Raw genomic sequence first — 25,235 nt, 5'->3', positions numbered from 1 at the left:
GTCTTGTTTGGGGATCGGGGATTCCCCTCTTTCACTCTCCCACCTCGCAAAGCATTTGCAGCTGCGTTGGAGTGCCTTGGAGTCCTCCGAACTCCCCATTCCGACCCACTCACTCGCTTAATACAAAAATTCAAATTTAATTAGTCTTCAAGTGAAGAAGTAATATTTGTACAATCTGGTAAATTTCGCAGCTGCATCATCTGCATGCCAGCAAGGAAGTGGGAAGTGAAATTGTGGAGTGGGAATGGAAACGGGAATGCTCTTTGGAATGGGGGGAATGGAAATGGGAATGGAAATGAGAATGAGACTGAGAATAGCGAATGGAATGGGGACAACGACTGTGTCCGGATGACGACTCCTTGAGTGAATGCCTTAGCAATGTTGATATAAAACTGTTGAGCAGCAAGTGGGTTGAACACTGCTAGAAAATCAAAGCAAAAGGAGTTATTTTTTATATATAAAATAAAAAAAATAATAACATATAATATATTAAAACTGCAAGGAAACTCCATATACAATGCATTGCTAGCTGTAGTTTTAAAACCTACTTGATCAGTCTTTCTTAGCTTGTTTCCTAAGTGTTCATTAAGCTTTACTTTGTTAAACGTATAATTCCATTAAGAATTAGAAATTCTTTTTGTTTTTAATTTAAATAGTTATTTATCAACACTTTTTTGTGCAGTGCTTCCCACATGATTGGCCGTTTGTCCGATTGCAACTGCAACTGCACACATCTGCATTCCAGACGAGTCAACGGACAAAACGGCAATCGGCAACGGCAGACACCGCATCAGACACAGGCCGCAGCCTGAATACTACAGATATACTAGTACTATATAGCTGGATCCGAAAGCCGTAGCCAGACCCAGACCCAGACCATGTGGGATTATGACGCGACGCGGCACTTGAGGAGGGGCAAAGTCAGAGCTAAAGTCAATTGCAGTTTTGTCTGCCACAGCCGACTGCAGCTGATGCGGATGCTGATGCTGATGCTGATGCTGATGATGAGTTCTGCGCAGCCATCTCCATCTGCAGCATCAACTTAAACAGCAACTCCATCCCGTGGAATCCATGGGATGGGTTCTTGATTGGCTGCGAAGACGCCTCCGTTTTGTGACGATGCAGCGGTCGCGACCCCACAACATCGCGTGTGACATTTGCTGCCCCTGCAATTGCAACTGCAACTGCAACGGCTGCTGCTGCTGCAATGTTGCTGCTGCTGCTGCACCACATTCATTAGCAGCCACTAAATGTTCGCTTAATCATTGCCCCCCTCTTGCCAGTCTGTCACAAGCACTTCCCGGGTGACGGTTTACACGGAGAAAAATCTGAAAAGATTAAGAAACGAATTAGTTCAATTTTCCAAATATTTGTAATCTTATTTTTAGAAATATTTTTTATTAATTTATTATGTATATTTCTAGCTATTCTTATATAGTTTTAGAATTTAATTTATTACATTAAGATACCTTTCCTCTTGTCAGTGCACAAACTCAAGTGTCTCCGCCAGCGTTGGAGTTGCAAGTCCAAAGTTGGAGTCGTCTTTGGAGTCGCCTCGGTTTCACAGTGGATGGCACTGTCTACAAATTGCCATTGGCGGCGAAGCTTGTTGCAATCTTAAGTGAATTTATGTGGCAATCTGGTGGCGTCTCCGGCCTCCAATTTCTTGCTCACTCTGCCTGCCACAGCCCATGATGACTTCAATTAATCAGCTTAATGCGCTGTGCGAATGTTTAGGACCGAGATTGCAGGTTCTTGGTTCTTGGATTAATCACAGAGTCATAAACAGGATTCTAATTGGGTTTCCTTAACTTTTTTTTTATGAATACTTCAAGGTAATTAAAAGTATATATAAACTTTGCAAATCATTGATCGGTTGCTTTCTATATAAGATTTATTTAAGTCTTTAGTATCTTTAATGTTTTGGTTTCTTATAATATAAATTCTATCTAAATTACTGACTCATTTAATAATCCATAAGAAATACGAGGAAGTCGAAATACTATTTAAAAATGATTTTAATTTTAGTACATACAACATATTAAGTAATTTGTCGAATAATTTGACTTATGGGTTACCCAACTTCACAGTGTTTTAACTATTCAACTTCTAATTCGAAAGTCCAACACCTGTTACATTTTACTGCTCCAAAGAAAAGAAAAACTGAAAGTATCTCTCATAAGTATCTCACACAAAAGGTTATGTCAGATGATTGTGAAAGGTGTAAGGCCTCCTCCATCCAACACCAGCTGCAGGAATTATATGATTATATAGACTTGCATCGCATCGCATCTCAGCCGGCAGCTGGTTGAAATAATTCGCCAAATACGCAGGTCGGGCAATGCGAAAAAAGCGTCTATATATATATATATATATTTGAAATATCGGTCGGATGGCCATATAGAGGCTGAGACAGCGCCGCCACATGCCGCTCTATATGGCGGTGGCAGGTCGGATCCGATCCGATCGGATCGTTGGATCGCTGGCCAACTGCTCGCCCGTTCGCCCAACACTGACCAATTTGGCACTGCGGCTTTTATTTATTTCATTTTCCCATTTTGTGGCATCCACATGTGTCCATTGACAAAAAAACAACGCACTTGTCGGTCGGTGAGTCGATTTGGGCGTGTTTTATGCACTTGTCGCAGCTCGTTGCATTTGTTATTGTTGCCTCAACATGGCCAACAAGTTTTTTAAATGTCAATTTTGTGTCAAAATGCATTTCGAATGCCCCGAAAATTGCCAACTCAAAAATGATCGAATAAAGTTTATTTTAGAATCAAAAACTAAATCGCTTTTCCCTCTGCCAGTTTAATTTAGATTTGAAAATTTAAAGCTCATAACACTGGGCAAAGTGTCCCCAAGAGCCAGACCATTTCGTGGACCATGGATGATCATAAAATATGACACGTGTGTTATATCAAGAAGCCATAAACAAAGCTAAAATATTGAGCAACACTTGGGGGAATATCACACAAAAAATTTAAGAGTAAATAGAAAAGATTAGTTCGGAGAAAGTTGAGGAACTTTAGTACCCTTTCTTATTCAAATTGTTTAATAAATATAATTAGAAAATTAGTTTTCTTTCATTTCTATATAAATAATGTTGAAATTCTTAATGTTTAAAATGAGATCAATATTTCTAAAGAAATATTATTGTGTTCTTATGTTTTATATACTTTATAGTTAATACTTAAATTTATATATTCCATAATCCCCCTTAAGGTGAGTGTATAAAACAACAGATGGAACATGCCTTGGACTCGAAATAGATCACAGCACACATTTTAACCCGTTGGCATCATTAGCAGCTCATCTGAGAGAAGAAGACCTCCTCATTTTCCTTCTCCCTGAAAAACTACAGGGGAAAAACAAGAACAGTGACATGTGGGAACCAGGCGGAGCACCCCTGATCCCCTCCAGAAATAGCGTGTTAATCGTGGCACGCTCATCTGCATTGCGGGATCTTGATTTCCACTTCCGATTTAACTGGAAATGCATAAAAATCTTCCCGTTTTTTTTCGGTACCGTGTGTGTGGTTTTCCCCCCTTTCTTTCGAAAATTTCCGCCTTCTCCCCCAGCCTTTCCTTTGACTTGGGGCATGCCTCTGTCATGTGTGCCAAATGTGCAGCTGTGCAGAGGGGGCGGTAGCGGTTCGATCGTCTCTGGATACCTTATGTTTGATTTCATAAATACACCAAAGAATGAATATATGTATACATATTTATATGTATAGTAACATGTAACAGATGCGTGCCATATTGCGGCTATATCTGCGTACGGATCAGGGACTATTTGGACTCCGGACGGCGGACGAATGGACTACGGATAACAGACCACGGTTTGCCGACTGCCATTGTTTATGAACTGCATCCGCAGTCAATAAAACATATACATTTTGATACTTATTCGTATACAAACAGCCAAATGAACACACGGCCGGCCTTTGATCAATTTTCAATTTGCGCCTTGCGGCAGGAGTGCTGCGGGTGTGCTTTTTCCCATTTTCCATTCTATATATTGATTGATTAAGTGTGGCGGAAAATTACAATGGATAAATGGGAATAGAAATTATGTAGGAATTTTAGGTATTTGATAAAAGTTGGTAGATTCAACAGATTATTAATTGCAATTATAAATTGGGGAAATAAACAAGTATTATTGGTATCATAAAGAAATGTAATGAAAACTTAATAATAATTTAAGAAATTTTTATATTTTGTAATTATTATATTTATGCTCACTATGCTCACCTTTTCTCTTCAATATTTAACCTCTTTGAGCAATAATATCTTCAATGCTGCCTTTAACTTCTGACACTACTTCACGAACTGCAACGGATGCAAATCCACGACCATGCCAAATTGCTTTACAGATGTGGCCAAAAAGGCGGCCAATCAAAGATCTCTCACAAAACTAATCCACAAATCTCGAATCCCCCAAAGGCGGCGCTTCAGGATCAAAAGCTAAAAGACTTGGAGCAGAACCAACGAAGCGATTTTAACCAAAACGAAGTGAGACAGGGCCAAATACATTTCGATGGCCAGGCCAAAACCTTTCGAACTTTAAGTCAACTGAGAAAATTATTTTGTATATATTTCGAGAGCTAAAAACTATCTAAATTAGTGTATATATAAACCATAATTTGATTTAATTTAAACAGGAAAGGAAACCAAACAGATGACCCATGCATTTTCTAATTGAATTATAAGATCGAATTGGAAATCAATCAAAAGTAAGATTAAAATAGTCGCTTTCTTTGAATCAATATTTATGAAGACTTTTATATAGCAATTTTTGTTGTACTCACCATATATTTTCCCCCAGTGTAAGGATATCCATGGCTGGCAAATTGCGTGAAGCGGAGCATTATGGTTATGGCTTTTGTGTTTGCTCGACGACGAAGACGAAGGCAACGGGGGCGTCATGGAATGGGTCAAGGAGTTGCAATGTCGAAGGGGTTAAGGGAACGGCGCTGACCTTGTTGGAACATCAAAACCATATTATTGGCATGCCGACATGACCGATCGGCCGACCTGCTCCTGGAACCCCCGCGCGCGGCACCTTTAATTTTGGTTTTGTTTTTCTGAAAAATTGCACAAGTTAAAAACCATTTCATTGCACTTACAGGGTTTCACTTGCCGCCATCGGTTTCATCGGTTGCGGTCCGTTGCCATTTCGATTTGTTGTTATTTCTGCCAGCCAGCCGCTTTTCATGTTTTTCTTTTATTTTTTTGTTATTTGTTGCCAACGAAGGCAGCGACTGCATTGTGTAATTTATACGCGCCAAGTCCAAAATGAAGGCACTACAAGAAATATTCTTTAAAAAATGGGGTTAAAATGTTTCATCTTTAGTTTATGAAACTAGGTAATTTATAATGTTTAAAAGGAGAGATTCAAGCTAAAGGTGTTTCAGAGGGAAGTCATTTAAACCTTCTTTAAATAATACAAACTTTAAAATAATAATAAAAGACTATTGAAGTCATTTACTTACCTTATTTATTATTTCTCTGATTGATATATATTTGCAATATTTTTGAGAAATACTTTTTAAAGGCACTGTTTTTTCTCCAAGTGTGCTGCACTGCTCACTGCCGGCGGACGACTACGTGACCTCCAATTTGGGATCAGTTTCATGTGCGTTAAAGTGCACATGTTGCCACAGTCGAACTCCCCCTGCCGATCGCGCCATTCGGTGTGGTCCGTCCGCCTTTGAAGATCGCCGCCTTGAAAAGTGAGACGACGCCCGTTCCACAAAACCAAACCGAGAGTCAAGAGCCAAGAGCCAAGACCACTGGCAACCAATCCCAAAAGTTTATATTCATATGCTAATTTCGCTTAGCGTTAAGACAGAAATATGGACAGTCCGCCGTCGTCGCCGCACTTGTCACCCGAAAGTTGACTTGTGGCTTTTCTCGGAGTACGACAAAATATCCAATTAAAATTACCCAACGCTCTGACAAATATTGACTGCGGTTCTTTTGCGGCTCTCTTTTTAAGATGGCACTCCCTTGAACAGGCAGGAAAATGGGACGACAGTTGATTACTTTCATATGGAAATCGGCTGACAGCGGCTGCCAAATTGGGTGCCACGAACTGGAGTCGAAATTACCATAAATATTAGGTTTTAGGTGTTGAAAAAAAATCAAATTAAATTATTTAGAAATAAAAACCTTATTTGGAAATATAGAATAGTGTTAGTATAGTGTAATATCTCTACTGGGAAATTTTTATTGGATGATAATGTAGCAACCTTTGAAGTTTTGGTCATGTCTTTAATATATAAAATAGATAGATAGAAAAATTTTCAAAAATGTATTTTTTAGCCGGACTTGGCTAGATCGATTCAGCTGTTAATGCTGATCAAGAATATATATGATTTATAAAGTCGGAAATGACTCCTTCACTGCTTTTTACACTTCTGACTAGCTTTATAATACCCTTCTATATATAAAAATCAATATAAATTTGAATACAAATGCTTAAACAATTATTACATTTAAAATATTAATTTTAAAGCTAAAGCAAGTTCTCTATAGTAATTAAATGAGTAGAACTAAGGCAAGACAATCAAACTTTAATTATACTCTTTGAAACCTCTACGAAATGGCCTCCCAGACAATTTAGTTTCCTGTGCGTAGTTCACAAAATGTTAATGATTCACAACCCAAAGAAATATGCTCTGAAGCCATTGATTTTTCTCCTATTTCTTTATATATTTTTGTTGTAGTTTTGTTAATTTTTTTAACAATGAAGAAAACGAAGCTGAAAATGTCTAGACAAGCGTACAACTCTTTCAATCGCCGCTCGGTGGCCCACTAATTAAGTGTGGAATGTTACAGCAATCAGCTCGCAGCTCTTGGCCTATTCAGCCGGCAGCAGGGTTACGTTCGACTCACTCTCGAGGTGGCCACAAATGGTCATTGAATGCGAGGTTCTTAATGAGGCCCCCAGTTAAAAAAAACAACAAAAACAAAAATTATATAAAAAAAACAAAACAAAAAAAGCTGGCGAAGCTATCAACGCTCATGTGCGTGGACCCTGGACCAAGTTGCGGGTGCGTAGATCCACAAAAAAATTAACTACAGTGAAGCTAATATAAATAGTAAAGGGAGACAGATGAAAATAAATTTTTTACTTTATATAAACCTTAAAACTAATGTTTTTACATTATTTAATTTAATTATTAATAGTTTACAAAGCAAGTAAGATTAGGTAAAGGTAATTCGTGAGGGAAAAGTTTACTTCTCTGTATATTTTCAAATAATTTCAACTTAAAGAGTCTCTCCTGTTTTTTGGGGGTCTTGTGTTTTATAATTTTTGTAGATGAGGGGTCCCACAGCTGAGAGTGATTATCGTGGCCATTGTTGCCCTCGGGTTTAATGTGATCTCATGTTGATTGATTGCGCACACCTGTGTGTGAAAGACGACCTGAACTCGTTCGCTTTTTTAGGTTTTGTTTCTCCCAGTTTGGCTTTGGCTTTGAGTTTTTGGTTTTTATTTTTTGTGTCTCCCCCAAAAACCGATCTTGATGGATTGGATTGTTGGATTGGTAGAGAAAGCTTGAGGCTTGGAGCACACGAAGCTTTCATCTGGGCCTTTGTGTTATGCAATTGTTAACACAAAAAAGACAAAAAACAAAAAACCTCAGAGAGAGAAATAATTATTAGGGGCCAAAAGCTAAACAAAAGCGTAGCGTTTTTTTTTTTTTGTTGCGCTTCGCTGACTCTTTGATGGACATTTGCAGTTTTTTGTTGCTTAGCTCACTTGTTGTTATTGTTGTAATTGTTATTGTTGCTGCTGCTGTTTTTTATTGTTATTATCGTTGGCAGTTACCGGACATTGCTGGAGCTGCATGGGTGGCTCCCCAATTGCAAAGGCAAAGGCATTGTTGGTGCTGCGGCGGCGGCCTGCAATTTGTATGAATTTCAAATTTCTTCAACATTGAATATAAAAAAAAAGCTTAAAAAAAATAACAACAACAAAAAACAACCTCAACACAGAAGCAGAGAGACGCAGTCAAGCAGTTTGAATGAATAATTTCCGCAGTCGTCGGTCGTCTTCCGCTGTGTGGCTCCGTCTACAAAGATTCTGTTGTGCACTGCCGGAAATAGTTGAAAAAATATAACAAAAATCATATATAACTATTAAAATATGTATGAATATAAATATATTTTAAATTGATATGTTTACTTTTCTATTTTGTTAAGAAGATTTCATTCAAATCACTTCGAATACTCATATCAAAGCAATAACTGCAAGATCGAAACATACAGACTACTAAATTTAGTTACCTTGTAATTTGGGGATCAAAATAGATATTACAAGATGATCAAGTATACCTCTTTATATAATAGATGGCATATTATATCTTAAATTGAAATAAAAAAGCCCTATAAATTAGAAAATACTCAAAGAATTATGCAATTTTAAAAGTGCTTACAAACGTATTAGTTTGCATTATATTATAATTTTTTGTCAATGTTTCAGCTCATAACATCCCTAATTTCTATAGCCAAATAAAGAGTATATTCTTTGCTAAATTTTTATAATTTTTTTATAGAATAAACTTTCCCATCTGGGGTCAAATATTTTCCAAAGTGCACAGCTGCGGCTGTTTATCGTTGTTGGCTTCTCAGCGCCAAATGAAAATGAACACGTGCGTCCGGTTGCTGCGGCTCAGCTGCTACTGCTGCTGCTGTTGCTGCTGTTGCTGCTGCTCCTACTGCTGATGTTGCCTTTACATATAAATAAATACAAGTATGTGGATATAGAGTGTGTGTGTGTGGCATTTATGAGGACAGAAAGACAGACAGCAGTCCGGCAGACCCTCTGCTGCAAAAGCCATGCTCGCCCCACATCCATCCATCGAATTTTCACTTTATTGATGGGCAACTGCACTTGAATTGCTCATTGCGAGTTTCAAACGATCGTCGTATTCGCAGTACATGTATGACCCACCTAAATAAACACAAACGATTTGCGACGCTTCAGCGCACAACGAGGCGTATGCGCGATTTGCCATTAACATTAACATGAACAACAGCTGTTCCACTCGGTTCCACCGGCGAATTAAACTTGCAGCGATCAGCAGCAGCACCTGGATTTGCTTTTGATTCGATTTGCAGCCCCCAGCTCCGGTTCGCCTTGTGCGTTCAAAATCCACATTTAAATGCTAAAAGTGGGCAAAACAAAACAAAAATGCGTTGGAGATGACATTCAAAGTTGCAGTGAAGCAAAACGAGAGGGATTGAGGTGAAGTCATACATTTAGGAACTTCATATTCATATTTAAAAGATAGAGAATATTCAATTTAATATAAAAACACCAGCATTTTCCTTAATTTCGCACACATCTTCTGTGTTCAACGGTCTGTGCAGTAACATTAGCAACATCATTTCATTCAACAATGATCAAACCTCTCGACATCTGTAGGAAGTGGTTATGGTATATATCACATACAAACATTTAAATAAAGCTGGAGATATGTATGTTGTACATATGTATATCCAAGACCCCGCCTCAAAACCCCTCTTTATTTTGATTGTCCAGCGAAGCTTATCTCAAGTCATGTAGTGACCCCGAAAATAAGTTGGCAAAGTAGCAACAAGGAGCAACTTCGTCACGGTCTCAACCCTGAATTTTATGGTTCACAGATTGTTCATATAATGGCACATGAATTTTAATTAAAGCAGAAAATAATATCTGGGAATGTGGTATGATTAAAATAACTTATATAAAATGGATGAAATACTTCAAAAATAAATTTATAAACACATTGATTTTCTAAGTATACGAAACTATCTCTTTTTCAGCTTTTAATATTTTTCATGTTCTAAGAGAGGTAATTTACCTAAACTTCTCACTTTTATTAAATAGAAAGATTACTTTAAAATATGTTAAAATGTACATTCCATCCTTTATTTGATTTATTACCTTTGGAACCGAAACACAGCTCATAATTTGATCAAACTAGGCAGATTGCAAATAGAGCACTTTCGATAAAAATCTTGCACAATTCAGGAATTTTTGTTGGTTTTTTTGGGAAAGGCAATTCCAAAATGGAAAACCAAAAACTGGCCGCCGCACATGTTGCTCAGCTGTTCGCAATTACTTTATGGAAGTAGCCGCGACCACGACGTCAGAGATACAAATCAAAGACAACATTGCCACAATTGCGTAACAGCCGGCACAACCCCATCGCAATGCGAGTTCCTAGTTTCCAGATCCCAAGATCTTTAAATTCTCAAACTGAGAAAAGAAATATGTGCTCCTCAGGTGGGGCGGCAACAATTTAAAGATGAAGATGGGACTGGCAGTGGTGGGGTTGCCATTTGCCGGAACTAAGCAACTTCCGCTCCACTCGAAGAGCAGGCGTGCAGCACGAACTGGGTTCACCTTCTGGTGAATTTTATGAATCTATGTACTTAGAGAAAATCTTTTAAGCAAGTGAAGATGAAAATTAATAGGGAAAGTGTCTAGAAGAACTTTTCAATGGTATTCTCTATGAAAATGTATTCCAAATCGAATAACGTCAATGAATAAATTCTTATTTCAATTAAAATCAAGTTGTACTAGATCATATTGATATATAATAGCTCCTTTCCTGATTACTATTGATTGCCAACTTTTCTTTTCAGTGTGAAAAGTGTGCGATCCTCTTGCTCCAGATTGACAAACAACACGTGTGACTGATGGAGTGAGCGAGTGAGTGAGTGACTGGGTCTGGGCAAGTGAGTGAATGAATGAACGAACCAACGGATGGATGGATTGAACGGATGGGGACCAAGTGAGTGAGTGTGTGAGCGGATGGGAAGGGGTGAGAGTGGTGATCGAGTGTGGGGCAATGGCAATCAATGTAATGTTTATGCTGACGCTGGGGCCACTATGTGTATGGGCTCCCCGGCCAGAGATCTGGCGACGGAAGCTGGAACCAGATTCAGATTCAGGACCACAAATTGCTTTCAATTACGTTGCATGCGACTGCTCCCGTTTTTATACTTATACTTACATATATGCCCCTCATTGTTGACGTGTCTCCGTTGGCAAGTTTTTGCCCCTTCTTCATCATTTGGAACACGAATCGTCTCCATCTGGGCCATGTTCTGTGCTCTGTGCTCTGGGCTGATGATGATCTCGATCTCGGTGTGCGACTGATCGAGTTGCGTATTTATCTTGCCACTGCTGCAAACTGCACTCTCGACAGCCACATCATTGTCCCCATCAACGGTTGTACCATGGCCATGATACTGTTTGGAAAGTGCATAAAATTTTCATTAAAAAATTTATTAAAAATGTTTTAGACTAGAAAATTTTATACAAGGGAAGGGGACAATCCCTACCATCACAAAATATTTAAGAAATATTTATTGGTTGTATCATAGGTATCAATAAACATGTAACTCTGAACAGAAAGTATCAATAAACATTAAGTAACTCAGAACAGTAAGTATCTATGACCAGTATGTATCTATGATCAGTTACTAACTTTGAACACTAATAAACAATGACTTTCAACTTTTGTAACAACACATTTCTATACATATATATAGCTGCCATAGGAATGATCAGTAAATAACTATAATCAATAATTTACTATGAGCCGTAAGTAACTATGAGCAGTAAGTAACTAAGAACAGTGAGTATCTATGAGCACTAAGTATGTAAAGGGGACCATGGCAATAAACAAATTAATTGGAATTTAATATTATAATATAATAATATAATAATATACAAGTCATGGCTAAGACTTACCGCAGTAGAGGACACGTGGCTTACTTCCTTCAGTGTAGTGATCAAGATTGGGTGACTTCATCCTGGTCATCCAGATCCAATGCATTGGCCACGTCATATTTCTGGTCTCGAAGGCTGATCACTTGCACTATCACTATCGATGTTAACACTAGGTACCCCTAGGACAGACTGAGGCGCGCGCGACCTCAGCGCCTCCATTTATAGTTCCCGAGGAGAGAGTGGAGCAGAGAAAGTGAGTGTGAGTGGGCGGGAGAGTAGGAGTTGCCTCTAGAGATTAACATAGAGCAATAGGCATAGAGAGAGAGGGGGAGAGTCAGAGAGAAACAGCGAGCTATTTAATTAAGTAACTCTGATCAGTAAGTAAGTCTGATCGGTAAGTATCTATGACCAGTAAGTATGTATGATCAGTTACTAACTTTAAACACTAATAAACAATGACTTGCAGCTTTTGTAACACAACACATTTCTGAGACTTGGCCGGCAGAAGTCACTTCGTTCCGGGGATGTTAGAACCAGTTGGGAATCATATGCACAGAAGTGCGAGAGTTGTTTTTGAACAAATTTAATTGCAAGCTATGAAACTATGAAGTTATTCGTCTATATAATTTTACTAGTATATAAATTGAAGCATGGCAAATCGGTGGACTATATATATACATATATATAGCTGCCATAGGAATGATCAGTAAATAACTATAATCAATAATTTACTATGAGCCGTAAGTAACTATGAGCAGTAAGTAACTCCGAACAGTGAGTATCTATGAGCAGTAAGTAACTCTGAACAGTAAGTATCTATGACCACTAAGTATGTAAAGGGGACCATGGCAATAAGCTAATTAATTGGAATATAATATTATAATATAATAATATAATAATATACAAGTCATGGCTAAGACTTACCGCAGTAGAGGACACGTGGCTTACTTCCTTCAGTGTAGTGATCAAGATTGGGTGACTTCATCCTGGTCATCCAGATCCATTGCATTGGCCACGTCATATTTCCTGTCTCGAAGGCTGATCACTTGCACTATCACTATCGATGTTAACACTAGGTACCCCTAGGACAGACTGAGGCGCGCGCGACCTCAGCGCCTCTATTTATAGTTCCCGAGAGAGTGGAGCAGAGAAAGTGAGTGTGAGTGGGCGGGAGAGTAGGAGTTGCCTCTAGAGATTAACATAGAGCGATAGGCATAGAGAGAGGGGAAGAGGCAGAGAGAAACAGCGAGCTATTTAATTAAGTAACTATGATCAGTAAGTAAGTCTGATCGGTAAGTATCTATGACCACTAAGTATGTATGATGAGTTACTAACTTTGAACACTAAAAAACAATGACTTGCAACTTTTGTAACACAACACATTTCCAAGACTTGGCCGGGAGAAGGCACTTCGTTTCGAGGATGTTTGAACCAGTTGGGAATCATATTTACAGATGTACGACATTTGTTTTGGAAGAAATTTAAGGTATTTGAATGAAACTATGAGGTTATTCTTCTATATAATTTTACTGGTATACAAATCGGAGCATGCCGAATCGGTGGACTATATATTTACATACATATATGTATATAGCTGCCATAGGAACGATCGAAAAAATTTAAGAAAAAATATAACTTTTCCAGTTTTCAACAGATTTTCATCAAATTTAAGATAAATAGTACATTTTAAATCGGACTACTATATCATATAGCTGCGATTCAAACGATCGTTAAAAATAGAGATTTTGAATGGATTTTTGAATGAAATGAAAACAGGCATTAATTAATTTTTTTTAACATAATAAATATAATTTATATTGTATTAATTCCTAGTGATCTAATTTAAATATGTAAGGGCGTGTTTTATAAATCGAAATATTTATTCTTTTCCACTGTGCCTTTTTTCCTTACTTATTTTTTATGACTTTGATTTTAAGCATCGGTTTCAGCATTAAAATGTTCCATTATAAGACCACCGCCCCATTCCCATTCCCGTGCCCATTCCCCTTAAGAAACCGCAGCAAATTACTTGCGGAAGTGTGCCACGCCCACTAAAGTGCATGTTTGACTCACCGAGTGAAGTAATGGTGGTGGTGGTGGTGGTATCGGTGGCTCTGGGAGTCAAGGAGATTGTCCATGTGGGTTCTCGGCGATTGAGTCACTCAGCGCAGCGTCATCATCATTATCATTATCATTATCGTCCTCGTCGTCGCAGTGATCTTTGTTTTGGTCCATCCGCATCCTTCAGCTGCGTGCAAATTTGTGCTTTTTAAAAACAAACTAAAGTTGAGAATTATGTCAAACCAGTTCCGTTCACCGATCACCGTTCTCGTTCTGCATCTTCGAGTCCGCATCTGGATCTTGGAGATCTACCGATCTCCTTTCCGTCTGGAATTGAGTAATTTGTTGCAAAGACAATTAGATGCAACAGATTGTTGACTAAGTGACTGAAACGTTTAAGTTTGAGTTTGGTCTTTGCATCTTTGGTGAAAGGAAGTCGACGATGGAGCTGATTTTGAACCCATGAAGATGTCTTTTTGGCCCCGGAGGCAAAAAGTTGGACTTGGAGGAACAATAATGAGCTGCTGACAAGCTGGAATGAAACCCAAGCACTGCAAAAAGAACATGATTTTAGATTAAATCTTTAAAACTCTATATATAAAATATATACATCTTAAAATGTTGTCTTATCAAGTCTTTAATTATGAGGGTATTACCTTATTAATCAGAAGCTTGTAACGCAGTAAAGGAGTCTTTTTCGACCCTATAGTACATTAGAATTATCCCTTTTTATTATCCCAAAAATCATCTAAATTCTATGCAAATATAGTATTTTCTCAAAGTGCAGACCAGGACAGAGTTCAATTGAGTTCAGTAGGGAGCATCTGAGATGAAGATGCCACCACTGAAAGCTGTCTGGGATTGGACCCTCGTAGCATTTCATAATTTTCAGTCAATTATGCGAAAATTGGCCAGCGTCTCTTTCGAGGGCCACAGCCAAAACAAACACAGACCTTGGGACCGAGTTAATGACATTGAATGGGGTCAGGCCCCCAGCCGTGGAAGAATCAGCAACAAAAAAATAAATAAACCCAGAACCACAACGAGTACGAATCCGAGGAAAGATTGCTGACAGCAATCAACAGTTGTGGACTGTGGCTCTGGTCGCATGTGAGTGTCACTCTTCCTCCAACTCAGCCCCTTTGGCAGTCAGCAGTTTATGTCTGGCAAATCACAAGGTGTACACATAACCGACTAGGCATTGGCCCTTCTTGTATGTAAATAATTATAACAAAACTCTATGAGCTTAAAAACATAAGAACATTGAATGGAAAATATTAAATTATCAAAAGCAATAATTATATCCTTCAAGGGTATTCTAATTTCAGACAGAAGCTTAAAACGCAGTGAAGGAATCATTTCCGACCCTATAAATCAAATATATTCTTGATCAGCATTTAAAGCTGAATCGATTTAGCCATGTAAAACTAAGTATGCAGATTTGTGAACCTTATAAAAACTAGCACAGAAAATCTTATCTCTTTAAAATAATGAAGTTAGAAGTTAAAAGAAATGTTTTAACTTGCACAAAAATAAAAAATTAAGTCACATAAATTATTAAATTATAAACCCTAGTATCAATTACATTTCCTTCAACAAAAATCATTATTATTAAGTATTATTTCCATACCTGTTAAGAGTTTATTGGCTCCTTTAGGCCGCTATTGAAATTTGTTCTGCTTATCCCAATTTAGCTTGCATTTTTAGCCTGGATCATCATCATTCACCTACTTTTCGTTTCAGCGATCCCAGAGATAGCAGCTAATGGGATACGACTCAGTTCTTATCGCACATTAATTGGACGCTGATCGCTGGATTGGATATACCCGCCGCAGGTTAGAGATCGAGATTCAAGATTCGCGATCATCATCGCTGTGCTGCTGCCTCACCCAATCTCTCCCGGTCGCAAAACACGTGCACATCAAACTCTACGCTTTATAATTGGTTTGTCGAGCTGCCAGCAACCGGCTAAGTCGGGGTCTTAGCCTCAGACTCAGTCTTCAAAGCCACAGCTCAAGCTCACATGTCTCCCATTCGGTTAAGGCCAAAGAAAAGTCGAGGCTGTAAGACAAGCACTGTAGGAAAATTGGCATTCTCTTGTAAGGTTTAAGAGTTAATATTAAGTATTTCATATTTGTCTTGCAGGAAATTTTGTAATATATAGAGGTTTTTCTATGACTTAATAGCTTTTTACTAATTTACCTCTTTCATACATTCAAAGATCACTTAAATTTCAAAAGAAAAGGTTCAAATTTCTCTCAGTGTGTCCAAAAACCAACGCCAGCGATGCTAAGTGAATTAAAATAATGCTGCCGCTGCTGCTGACCATCACGAGCATGAGGATGAGGATGAGGATGATGATGATGCTGATGAGGCCGGGTCTTAGGAACAACTCCCAACTCCCCGCTATGATCCTCAGTCTCACTGATGATTCTATTTATTACATGGCAAGCAATTTGCGATTCCGCTGCGTTTTAATTATTTGCCATGCCCGTTAGTTTTAATAAAGTTGCTAACTGTGAAAAGACGTGACTGGGAAAATGAGCGTTTAATTCGCACGGGGGAAAGTGTCGGGTCTAGCCAGGCCAAGCCAGGCGCTCTAGTACTATGGAGCAGCGTCCAGACCTCGGTCCAGACATCTGATTAAAATCTCGGCTTGTCCCGCAGAATTTCGCAGAAAATTCTTACACGCAAACGACAGCTGAAAAGTTGCTACGTTAACACCCAATGCCTAAAAGTCCCACAGCAGATCGTGGAGCATTTCGTGCGAAATTTTATCACGCAAGGCATTTGAGCGACGCCATCTGATAAGCATCTATGCGGGGAACTTGGGTTTTATTTTTTGGTGGTGGACACCACAACTGATTCTGCGATCTTGGCCAGCAGATTGCGATCGGATCGCGGCCGAACACTGATAGCAGCGAAAAGCTTGCGATCCTTAAGTCACGCCCCACAAACAAAGGATCAGAGATGGTAGACAATGGTAGCTGAAATGTTGATAAAATATTATAAGTTTTGGTTAAATAATGTATAAAGAATATTTAGAAAAATAAAATAAATATGTTCGTAAGTATTTAATTTTTTAAGGTGGGAAAAGTATGAACAAGTTTACTTAAAACACTTTAAAAGGTAAACGTTGAATATTTATACACAATAATAATACAACTCTGATTAACATTTAATAAATAATTAAATATAGTTTCAAAAAATATATAAAAGAAGCCAAACCACCAGCACTTTGAAAATCTCCCAGACTGGGGACGCCTCTGTCTTATCTCCAGCTGGGCATCTGCTCATCTCATTCCATTCCAAATCCCTGCATCTCTTTTTCCCCGCCTCAAAAAAAAAGGCAACTGCTCCAAGGCGCCTTGAAACATCACAAAAAGGGGCGTGGCAGGGCTGCAGCTGATGTTACTGATTTTTTTGCAAGGTTTTCCTTGGCTCGGGTGCCAAGTGTTTGCGCCAAGCGTTGATTGTCCTTATCGCCGGCGCAGATCATCGCTGGATGGCTGGTACGTTGCATCCTCTCTGGGGCCATGAGGAGCACAGGCATGCGTAGATGCTGCCTAGAGATCGCAGATTGCACTTGCGTGCCAGACTGGCAACACAAAAAAATAAAACAAGCAACAGCAAAAAGAGAAAAACCAGTGCCAAGTGATGAATGTCCGTGTTATGCGATCTAATGATCTAGAAATGAAGTTAATAAATCGTTTAACCAGATGGCACAGCTCTGGACGAGATCGAGAAAAAGAGGCTGCTACTTGTTGGATAGTGGATGCTTGTAAAACCAAACATAGAGATGACAGGGCTTCCAAGTAAAAATATTTAATTTCAAACAATATATAAATCAAATGGAAATCGTTACCAGAAGAATTATATTTTAAGATCCTTGAATCAGGAGCTTTTTCGCCTTCGTATACCACCAAGAAAATTTAACATAAGTGTATTTTAGTTATATTTAAATGGATATTTTTTTATATGCTTATTTTTGGCAAAAATAAAAAAAATTTCAAACTTCATAACTAAGCCAAAAATTTATTAATTTCAATTCGAAAAGCTGTTCTGTGCTAGTTTTTAAAGCGCTAACAAATCTGCATACTGCGTTTTGAAATTTAAAAAATTCAACAAAAAAATCAAAATTTCGACAATTTGAACGATTTTTAACCCCTTATGGTTTTTTGATTTTTTCGACAAAATTTCGAAAATTTATTTTTCAACCGTACATAGCTAGATCGATTCAGCTAATAATGCTGATTAAGAATATATATACTTTATAAGGTCGGAAATGACTGCTTCACATTATAATATATTACAAAGGTATAAAAAAATACATTACTCTTGCCACATATTTCTAAAATTCTAGATTGAAGCAAGCTATACAGACAGCACTGCCACACTTGCCCCGTTTGGCAACTGATCGACCACCGGGCCCGGGCACCGAGCGACAATTTGCATAACTACTGTGCTTATGCTGCAAACATAACAAATTACAACGATTTTGCGTACATACCATGGCCATGGCGTGCCATCCCAGACTAGAAGGAAAACGAGGCGTTTAGCAAATATCTCTTGTCCCGTAACGGGACTCCGAGCAGTGCAAACAAGGCCGAGTTAATGCCCGGCACATGGTAATAGCCATAATAAGGCCGCCGCAACGAGACAGGCAAACATCAGATGGAATTATGCAAAACCCGACAACAAATCACCACATTCCTTCTTGTTCATTTTGGTTACTTTATTTTTCTTAAATTCATTATGCTTAGATGGATATTTTTTAAATTGTGCAAATTGTATTGCATTTAAGATTAATATAAATAGGCGGCAGTCGAATTAGTGGTTGTTTAAATGATTTTATGTGAAATAGATGTAAAATCTGTAAGAACAAGAAGTAAACTAATTAGTTTAAATTTTAATTTAATTTAATTTAGATTCAATCTCACCTAATTTATGATATTAAATTAAACGCCACATACCCCAAATTAAGTGAGAAGATCTGTAATCAATGAGAATTCAGGATAAGTCAAGGGTTTATAGATATTTTAAAAATAATTACTGTTTTTTAGGCTCAGTAACTAATTTACAATCAAATCATTTCATTAGTCTAACATATGTAAAGTAACATCATTGTTGCGGATATTTAAGTTTAGTATATAATTTTAAACAGGTACTTACCTTAAAATCTGTTTGTATGCAGCAATTTGGGTGGTATTGTCAGTTAGAACTGAAAAAATAGATAGAAATAAATAATTAGCAACATTTTCCTTTACTTAAAAAGTTTACTAAAATGTTTTCATTATCAGCAATATATAACTTTACACTAATCAAATCTTTTCATAGGTGTCCCAAGGTAAAATCGTAAATCATCATAAAATAAAATGTAATAATTATTAAAATATATGGCTTACCTTATCCAACATAGAATAGTTCCAATTGAGCTTTTATTATTTGTTCTTCCGCAGTCTGAAAAATAACAATATTAACATTTTATTATTGTATAAATTTATGAAGTAAAATAAAAGTATTAAAAAGATGGAATCAGTTAATATAATTTACACAAATCAAGGCATTTCATAGGTGTCCCAAGGTAAAATAGCTATGTCATCAGCAAAAAAAACCATCAATTAAATAAACAAATTAAACTTACCTTAGAAGGCATAACGCGTGCGAATATCCTCCAGCTTCTTGCAGATCTGATTGGGCGTACGGAACATATCGCCGGCGATGCTCTTCTGTTTGGCCGCATCAATCGACAGATATTGCTCACAGAGATCACCATCCAGCACATTCTTCACTGGATAATACGAACTCCTGTAGCTGAGATGATCACGTCCACAGAGCGGTGGGTTCTCATTGCGCATATGCATCTCCAGATGCTGGAAAAAGTCATAATCCTCACGACTCGTAAAGGGTACGAAGGCGCCAACTGTTCCACTGAGCGTCGAGTAGATCAAAGCCTCCGATCCGCCAGGTATTAGGGTGGCCTTCTGCAGCGACATTATAATCTCGCCCACATGGAAGGAGCACACGTTCTCTGACTTTTGAGATGCACCAGACAGCAGACCACGATCCCATAGAGATTTAGTGCCCGTCGGATCCTCGTCCACATCGTCCGTTACCGAATGCGGCAATCGTTGAATGCTTAGGTTTCCAAACTTATCGGCAATTGCAATGGTATCGTAATCCAGCAGTGTAGTAGCCGTCACCCATCGTGGATGCGTGTCGTCCGCAAATATAATCAATTGATTTTCAGCTCGTCTGTACCGAATAAAGAATACAGATTCCTGGACATCCGACACGTAGACTCGATGTCCCATGGCCTGAATGTTGACAATCTGGTAGGGAATGTGTTTGTTCTCGCATTTGCGTAGCATTTTCTTCTTTCCAAGATCGTAGATCCTCAGCATTCGACCACAACCGGCTAGCAGACGACCCTGGAATCCACACAGGGCACCGGGAATCTCCTCAATCTCCGTGCGATGCATAAACTCAAGGCTCGAGCAGGTAGGATCAATCTTGTAGATGTCGATGCAGCCGCCTTGGGAAATCCTAGGGTTCAGTTGCAGATCCTTTGCTATTCCCACTGCCAGGTAGTATCGACCATCGGCAGCTATGGAGAACTTGACCATGGCCATTGACATGATGGCCTCGTTCTGGGTGAGCGGCACATTGAACATTGTCTGGCCGTGCATGGCATCCAGGCAGCGGATCTGCGAGGCCCAAAGACCCAGTCCCGCCTTGGGGGCAGAGAACACATCCTCGGGGAGGACTTCGTTGATGAAGGCATTGGCCATTTCACGGGCCAGCTCTCTTTCCTCATCCCCCGCCGCACTGCGCATCTCTTCGGCCATCTGTTCCTTCCTCGCACTCTTTGTATCCTCGGTATAGGCATTATGATCCGTTTCGGCGATCAGCATGCGTCCTGTATCCGGATGAATGACGAAGGTTCGCGGTGTATACTGCAGGGGGAATGCCACTTGGTTGAAGACAGCTCCCAACTTCTCAAGGGCCAAGATCCTCAGGGTATTGGTCGATATAGCCACAATACCTTCGCTACACTGCTCGCTGGAGAAGCCGGAAGCATACTCGAGGGTTTCATAAGAAAGCGGCGTCAAATGGAAACGGTTCTGATGGTAGTATGACAGCCAGGATCTGCTGGACATGGCCAGGACAGCTTCCGCTCCCTGCATCTTGATCCGAAACAGTTTTACAGGCCGAGAGCCCAGATACCGGGTCCTGGTATCGGCCAAATCTCCGGAAACTGGATCCAGCACTGTACGCAGCAAGACGCCGTTGCTCAGACCAATGTTGAGATAAATGGTTCCCTTATTGCTTCCACCTCGCTGGGTAGGCGCATCATCATCCAATGGTCCTCCACTGGTCGTACTCTCAGTGTGTCCCATTTCTACCAAACAAAGCGACTCTGCCGGCGATGGCAAGGCTTGCATGGAGCAGGGAGTCAGGCAATTGTTGGGATCCAGCGATAGGATTCGCACAGTATTATCTGCCAGGCCAACGGCCAAGAACCAAGATCGCTGTTCGCCATCGGGCACCGTTCCCAAGGCCATGCACATAATCTCCGCTGGCATTTCAGAACGTTCAGTGTATTCGTTGAGCTCTCCAGTCTGCAAGGATCAATAATAGAAGTCAGTTAGCTCATTTGTTTAGCTAAGTATATAAGGATTTGTACATTTTATAAAGCTCAGCACTGCAGGACACATAGTGTCTCAACATGATTGTTCTTTTCGTGTTTTTGTCATCAGAGCAAATAAAATATTTATATTTTAATAAATAAAATGCTTACCGGATCCATTTCAAAGTAGACCAACTCCCTGCCGGACAAGGTGATCACCACCTGACGCTGATTGACCGCACACTTGGTAATCGATTTCTTGCCCGGAGCCTTCCACTCATTCACACGTTTATCCGAGCGAATGTGACGAATGCCATCGGGATAGACCTGAACCAGGGCATCGTCGCCCAAGGCGGCACAGCAAAGTGTAGGAGTTGTGCCCAGAAAACCACTGTCTGTGACCTCCTCAACGGTCTCGCCGATGCTCAGGACCAAAGTGGCATTAACGAAAGACACAATGATGTAGGCATCAAACTCGTCTAAAAGTATGGGTAGAAAACACAAATACTTTGATGGTAAGTAGGTGAAATATAAAGTCTAAACATACAAAAGTTTGCCTAACTTTAGACAGACATTGAATAATCAGTTTATCAAGTTGTAATCAATGGATAATTCAGCTGAAACACGGTTGATAAGTATCGCATCATGTTCAATGTCTGACTAGCTTAAAAGTACTTGTGAATCATTGGTTTTTAGATAATAGTAGTAGTAGTATCTGTTGACTTATGAGCTGCTTAAAATGTTGCCTTACCTATCGCTTCACAAAAGACAATTTTAATTTTACACAAACGCTTTTTTAACGTGTTTTGTCTTTTTCGATAGTCACACACATGACGTCTGTGTTTCTGTGTTTAAGCGCCTGAAATAAGAGAGAACTGGTGGTTGATAACTTGTGGGACTATTTGGGGAAATCTATAGTTAGGTGTATTCTATAGCTCGATCTGTATCAATGCACCAGTTGAGTTATTAGCCACTTTTTCAGTCTTAGGTCTAAATCTTATCCTAACAATTGTGAATGAGACGGAGAAAGGACTCACCATCAGCTCGTTTCTTCACAGTCCAAACGGCATTGGGATTACCGGGCAACTCGGAAACTGCCATTTCAGACACCTCCAAACCATGTCGCAGAACGCGCAGCGTGGACCGGGGCCCGCGACCGCACAGCACATACAACTGGGGCGTATCCTCATTGGCAAGATCGGCCACCTGACTGGTAATGATGGGCGCAAACGATGGGATTTCGTCGACCAGCACAAGATTCTTCAGAGCACGTGGCGCAAAGAAAAAGGTTTCACCCTCCTCCAGAGGCATGGCCGAACTGAACTCGGGCTCATCATCATCATCGCCAAGGTGAGCAATTTGATACAGGTAGCTAAAGTGAGACAGAAAATACATTTGGTAAATACTTAGATTAAGAATCAGTAAAAAATCTAATACTTACTGGTTGCCAAACTCGCTGGCCACAAACAGGAAGCCCGTTTTCAGCACACACATCGCAGTTGCTGGCGGCACAGTATCAAAGTACTTGAGCTTGATCTCCGACACCACATCATCGTCAGTTTCCAGAGTGATCTTGAAAATGTCTCCCTGCTCGGTCTGCAGCAAAAAGAAGTACATGCTCTTCGTGCGATGCGTGGCGGAGCAGATGAAGATCATGCCCCTCTCGGGATCATCGAGATCGTTCCTCCTACGGGGAATGGGACAACGGATGTCATGCTGATCGCCGAGATTCTTGTACGTCAGATAGTTCTCGGAGCAAATAAGCACACCCGAGGGTCCATCGTTGCCACCGGGCACAGAGACCAAAAAGTTGGCATGCTCTTCCAGGGGCTCCGAGTATTTGCGAACCACATGGTTCAAGCCCAGATCCAGCTCGTAAAAGGTCAGAGTTTGCTGTGTGCGCTGAGCGGCATCACCTGGAATAAGGGAAATGAATAAGGAGTTAGTAATGTCACGATTTTGAAGAAAATTATACAATTTAAAGGCTGACATATAATTTATAATATATAATTTAGAGATTCTAGTGTGCGTCACAAATCAGTGAAGTGTGGCTAGGCTAATTACAGCAACACCAATGGTTCAGTGATCACAATTTATCTGGCACTAAGTACAAAACAGTGTTCGTGGTGGCAAAAATCCACTAAACCTGTGAATTAAAGCGCCTTCTTCGGGGGATATACATTATAGTAAGAGCCTTACCCGATGGATCCAAGTCAGCCTCCTCGTAGTCAATCTCCAGGCAGGCAAACATGGGATTATCAAAGCCCACATCCACCCCCACCATGTGATATGTCAGGGTGTTGGATTTATGTGCCTCCAAGGGAGACGAGATCGTCAGACGAGCCTGAGTGTCGCGATTCATGATGTAGGCCAACTTTTGCTTCTCCACGGCACCAATCATCACAGCTCTGCCTTTGGGATCAATGGCAAAGTACTGACCGGGGACAATCCGACGACAGCCCGATTTGCCAAAGGTCTCCTGGTGCACCTTTTCGAGAGCATTCTTCGCGGGAATATACTCGAGGATCACAATGCGACCGGAGTCTGAACCCACAACAATGTAATCTGTAATGGATAGAGATTAATTATAAGTAATTTATTTTAAGGAGAGCACCTAATTTAAAAACTAGCTTTAGTCTTGTAACTCGAAGTTTCAATTCGCCATTCCGTTTATTTGGGTTTATGGCAAATGCGACGCCAAGTCTTTTGGTTATTCTCGCACGTAGACACGTTTTTAGGTCTTACTGGGGTCAACCAAAGAAAGTTGCCTCAATAGGGATTTGTGCGGCTCTGGATTGTATTGAACTTTACTTAAAATAGTGTTATTTGTCAAGAGAAACTTGAGGTTTGGGTTGGGCTTCCACACGTGGGGGTACCCGCCATTTTGTTTTCTAGGTTTCTATATCTAGAATCGGTATCCAAGTTTCTCGAAACACGTGTTACCAACTATAACTGTACCCACCCTTGGTGCCGCCTGTGAGACGAAAAGCCATCAAGGCGCGAATGCAGCCAAAGATCTCCGTGGACATCAGCGTGTGCACCTTGCCCGTGTTCGAGTCTGGCCGTAGGAGCTCCAGCGACTTGCCGCGCGAGAGGAGCACCTCCTGCTGCTTGCCGCCGGAGAAGTTGCCGTGGACCGCATGGGTCACGCCCGTGCCCTTCTGCAGGGTCAGGTTGTACAGATACATGATGCTAATGCAGCTCTATACACATTCACTTTTTTCCAAAACTGCAAGAGAGTAGATTTGAGGTTAGGTACAGTCGCCGGAAAAATGCTCTTAAATAACCATCAAATACGCATTGTATTTGAGATATTTTGTACTACTTTGAAAACCATGGCCACAGTATGGGTAGTCGTGTCGCCTAACGATGCTAGTAAGCAGCATTTAATTGTTAATTTAGCACGTTTCAATTGCGACCAAAGCACAGACATTTCTGATTTCTGGAGATACATCGTGCACAGCGAAATAACATTAAATAATATTTAAATCGTCTGCGGGGGCTTACCTTCTGCTGGTTTAATGGGTGAATTGACGCATTCCATCAGCGATGCCTTTGGATTTTGATTTTTTTTTTTACGCAGCGTCCATCTTGCACGTCCGTCTTGGTTGTCGAAAAAAAGTGAAAGAAAAAACGTCATTGCCAGTGTGACCAGGCTGGCTGCACTCGATAATGTTAAAAACATCGATTAACACTATCGATTCTTTTGTACTATCGATGTTTTGATTGTTATTTTATTTTACATTTTACATCTGACACTTACATGGGGTAGAAATCTCGCCTTTGGGCTAGAATACTCATGTAGGAAGTA

At 39.9% G+C, this 25,235-nt stretch overlaps 2 protein-coding genes and 3 non-coding genes across 6 annotated transcripts; all 5 read right to left on the bottom strand.

Annotated features, from left to right (window-relative positions):
- Positions 1–7,120: 7,120 nt before the first annotated feature.
- LOC147643442 (uncharacterized) lies at positions 7,121–12,754 on the bottom strand. Its single transcript, XM_086834753.1, has 4 exons — positions 12,658–12,754; positions 11,811–11,887; positions 11,012–11,249; positions 7,121–7,910 (listed from the first exon to the last, which is right to left on the bottom strand). The coding sequence occupies exons 1-4, from the start codon at positions 12,752–12,754 to the stop codon at positions 7,789–7,791; spliced, it is 534 nt and encodes a 177-aa protein (XP_086690879.1). The 3' UTR covers positions 7,121–7,788.
- Positions 12,755–18,508: 5,754 nt separating this feature from the next.
- Sf3b3 (splicing factor 3b subunit 3) lies at positions 18,509–25,059 on the bottom strand. 2 transcript variants are annotated; one of them, XM_086834706.1, is made up of 10 exons: positions 24,932–25,059; positions 24,387–24,653; positions 23,624–23,989; positions 22,866–23,340; positions 22,462–22,796; positions 21,596–21,903; positions 19,439–21,416; positions 19,200–19,254; positions 18,967–19,015; positions 18,509–18,787 (listed from the first exon to the last, which is right to left on the bottom strand). In XM_086834706.1, exons 2-7 carry the CDS (start codon positions 24,610–24,612, stop codon positions 19,440–19,442), a joined length of 3,687 nt encoding a protein of 1,228 aa, XP_086690832.1. In that variant the 5' UTR covers positions 24,613–24,653; positions 24,932–25,059; the 3' UTR covers positions 18,509–18,787; positions 18,967–19,015; positions 19,200–19,254; position 19,439. The 2 variants fall into 2 exon arrangements, with proteins under 2 accessions (XP_086690832.1, XP_086690833.1); XM_086834707.1 differs by lacking the exons at positions 22,462–22,796; positions 22,866–23,340; positions 23,624–23,989; positions 24,387–24,653; positions 24,932–25,059 and adding an exon at positions 22,176–22,284.
- LOC147643441 (small nucleolar RNA Me28S-Cm788) lies at positions 18,854–18,927 on the bottom strand. Its single transcript, XR_015272122.1, has one exon. It is a non-coding gene; the product is annotated as a small nucleolar RNA Me28S-Cm788 (small nucleolar RNA).
- LOC147643440 (small nucleolar RNA Me28S-Gm3113) lies at positions 19,086–19,168 on the bottom strand. The gene has a single exon (XR_015272120.1). It is a non-coding gene; the product is annotated as a small nucleolar RNA Me28S-Gm3113 (small nucleolar RNA).
- Positions 19,325–19,408, bottom strand: LOC147643439 (small nucleolar RNA Me28S-Gm3113). Its single transcript, XR_015272124.1, has one exon. It is a non-coding gene; the product is annotated as a small nucleolar RNA Me28S-Gm3113 (small nucleolar RNA).
- Positions 25,060–25,235: the final 176 nt, after the last annotated feature.

Source organism: Drosophila serrata, unplaced genomic scaffold (assembly GCF_035046125.1).
Source record: "Drosophila serrata isolate PLE 108 unplaced genomic scaffold, ASM3504612v1 contig_273, whole genome shotgun sequence".
In the NCBI taxonomy this organism is placed as follows: domain Eukaryota; kingdom Metazoa; phylum Arthropoda; class Insecta; order Diptera; family Drosophilidae; genus Drosophila; species Drosophila serrata.
This window is presented reverse-complemented; position numbering and strand designations above follow the sequence as displayed.

Bases quoted from the DNA above. Each gene is read 5' to 3' on its own strand.
- Sf3b3 (XM_086834706.1), bottom strand. From the start codon at position 24,612: ATGTATCTGTACAACCTGACCCTGCAGAAGGGCACGGGCGTGACCCAT. The intron at 21,904-22,461 runs GTGAGTCCTTTC...CCATACTTTTAG, and splicing joins TGTGAAGAAACGAGCTGATG to ACGAGTTTGATGCCTACATC. The intron at 21,417-21,595 runs GTAAGCATTTTA...TGATCCTTGCAG, and splicing joins TCTACTTTGAAATGGATCCG to ACTGGAGAGCTCAACGAATA.
- LOC147643442 (XM_086834753.1), bottom strand. From the start codon at position 12,754: ATGACGTGGCCAATGCAATGGATCTGGATGACCAGGATGAAGTCACCC. The intron at 11,888-12,657 runs GTAAGTCTTAGC...TAACATCGATAG, and splicing joins GCCACGTGTCCTCTACTGCG to TGATAGTGCAAGTGATCAGC. The intron at 7,911-11,011 runs GTAAGTATAAGT...TACAAATTGCAG, and splicing joins CAACAATGAGGGGCATATAT to GCCGCCGCCGCAGCACCAAC.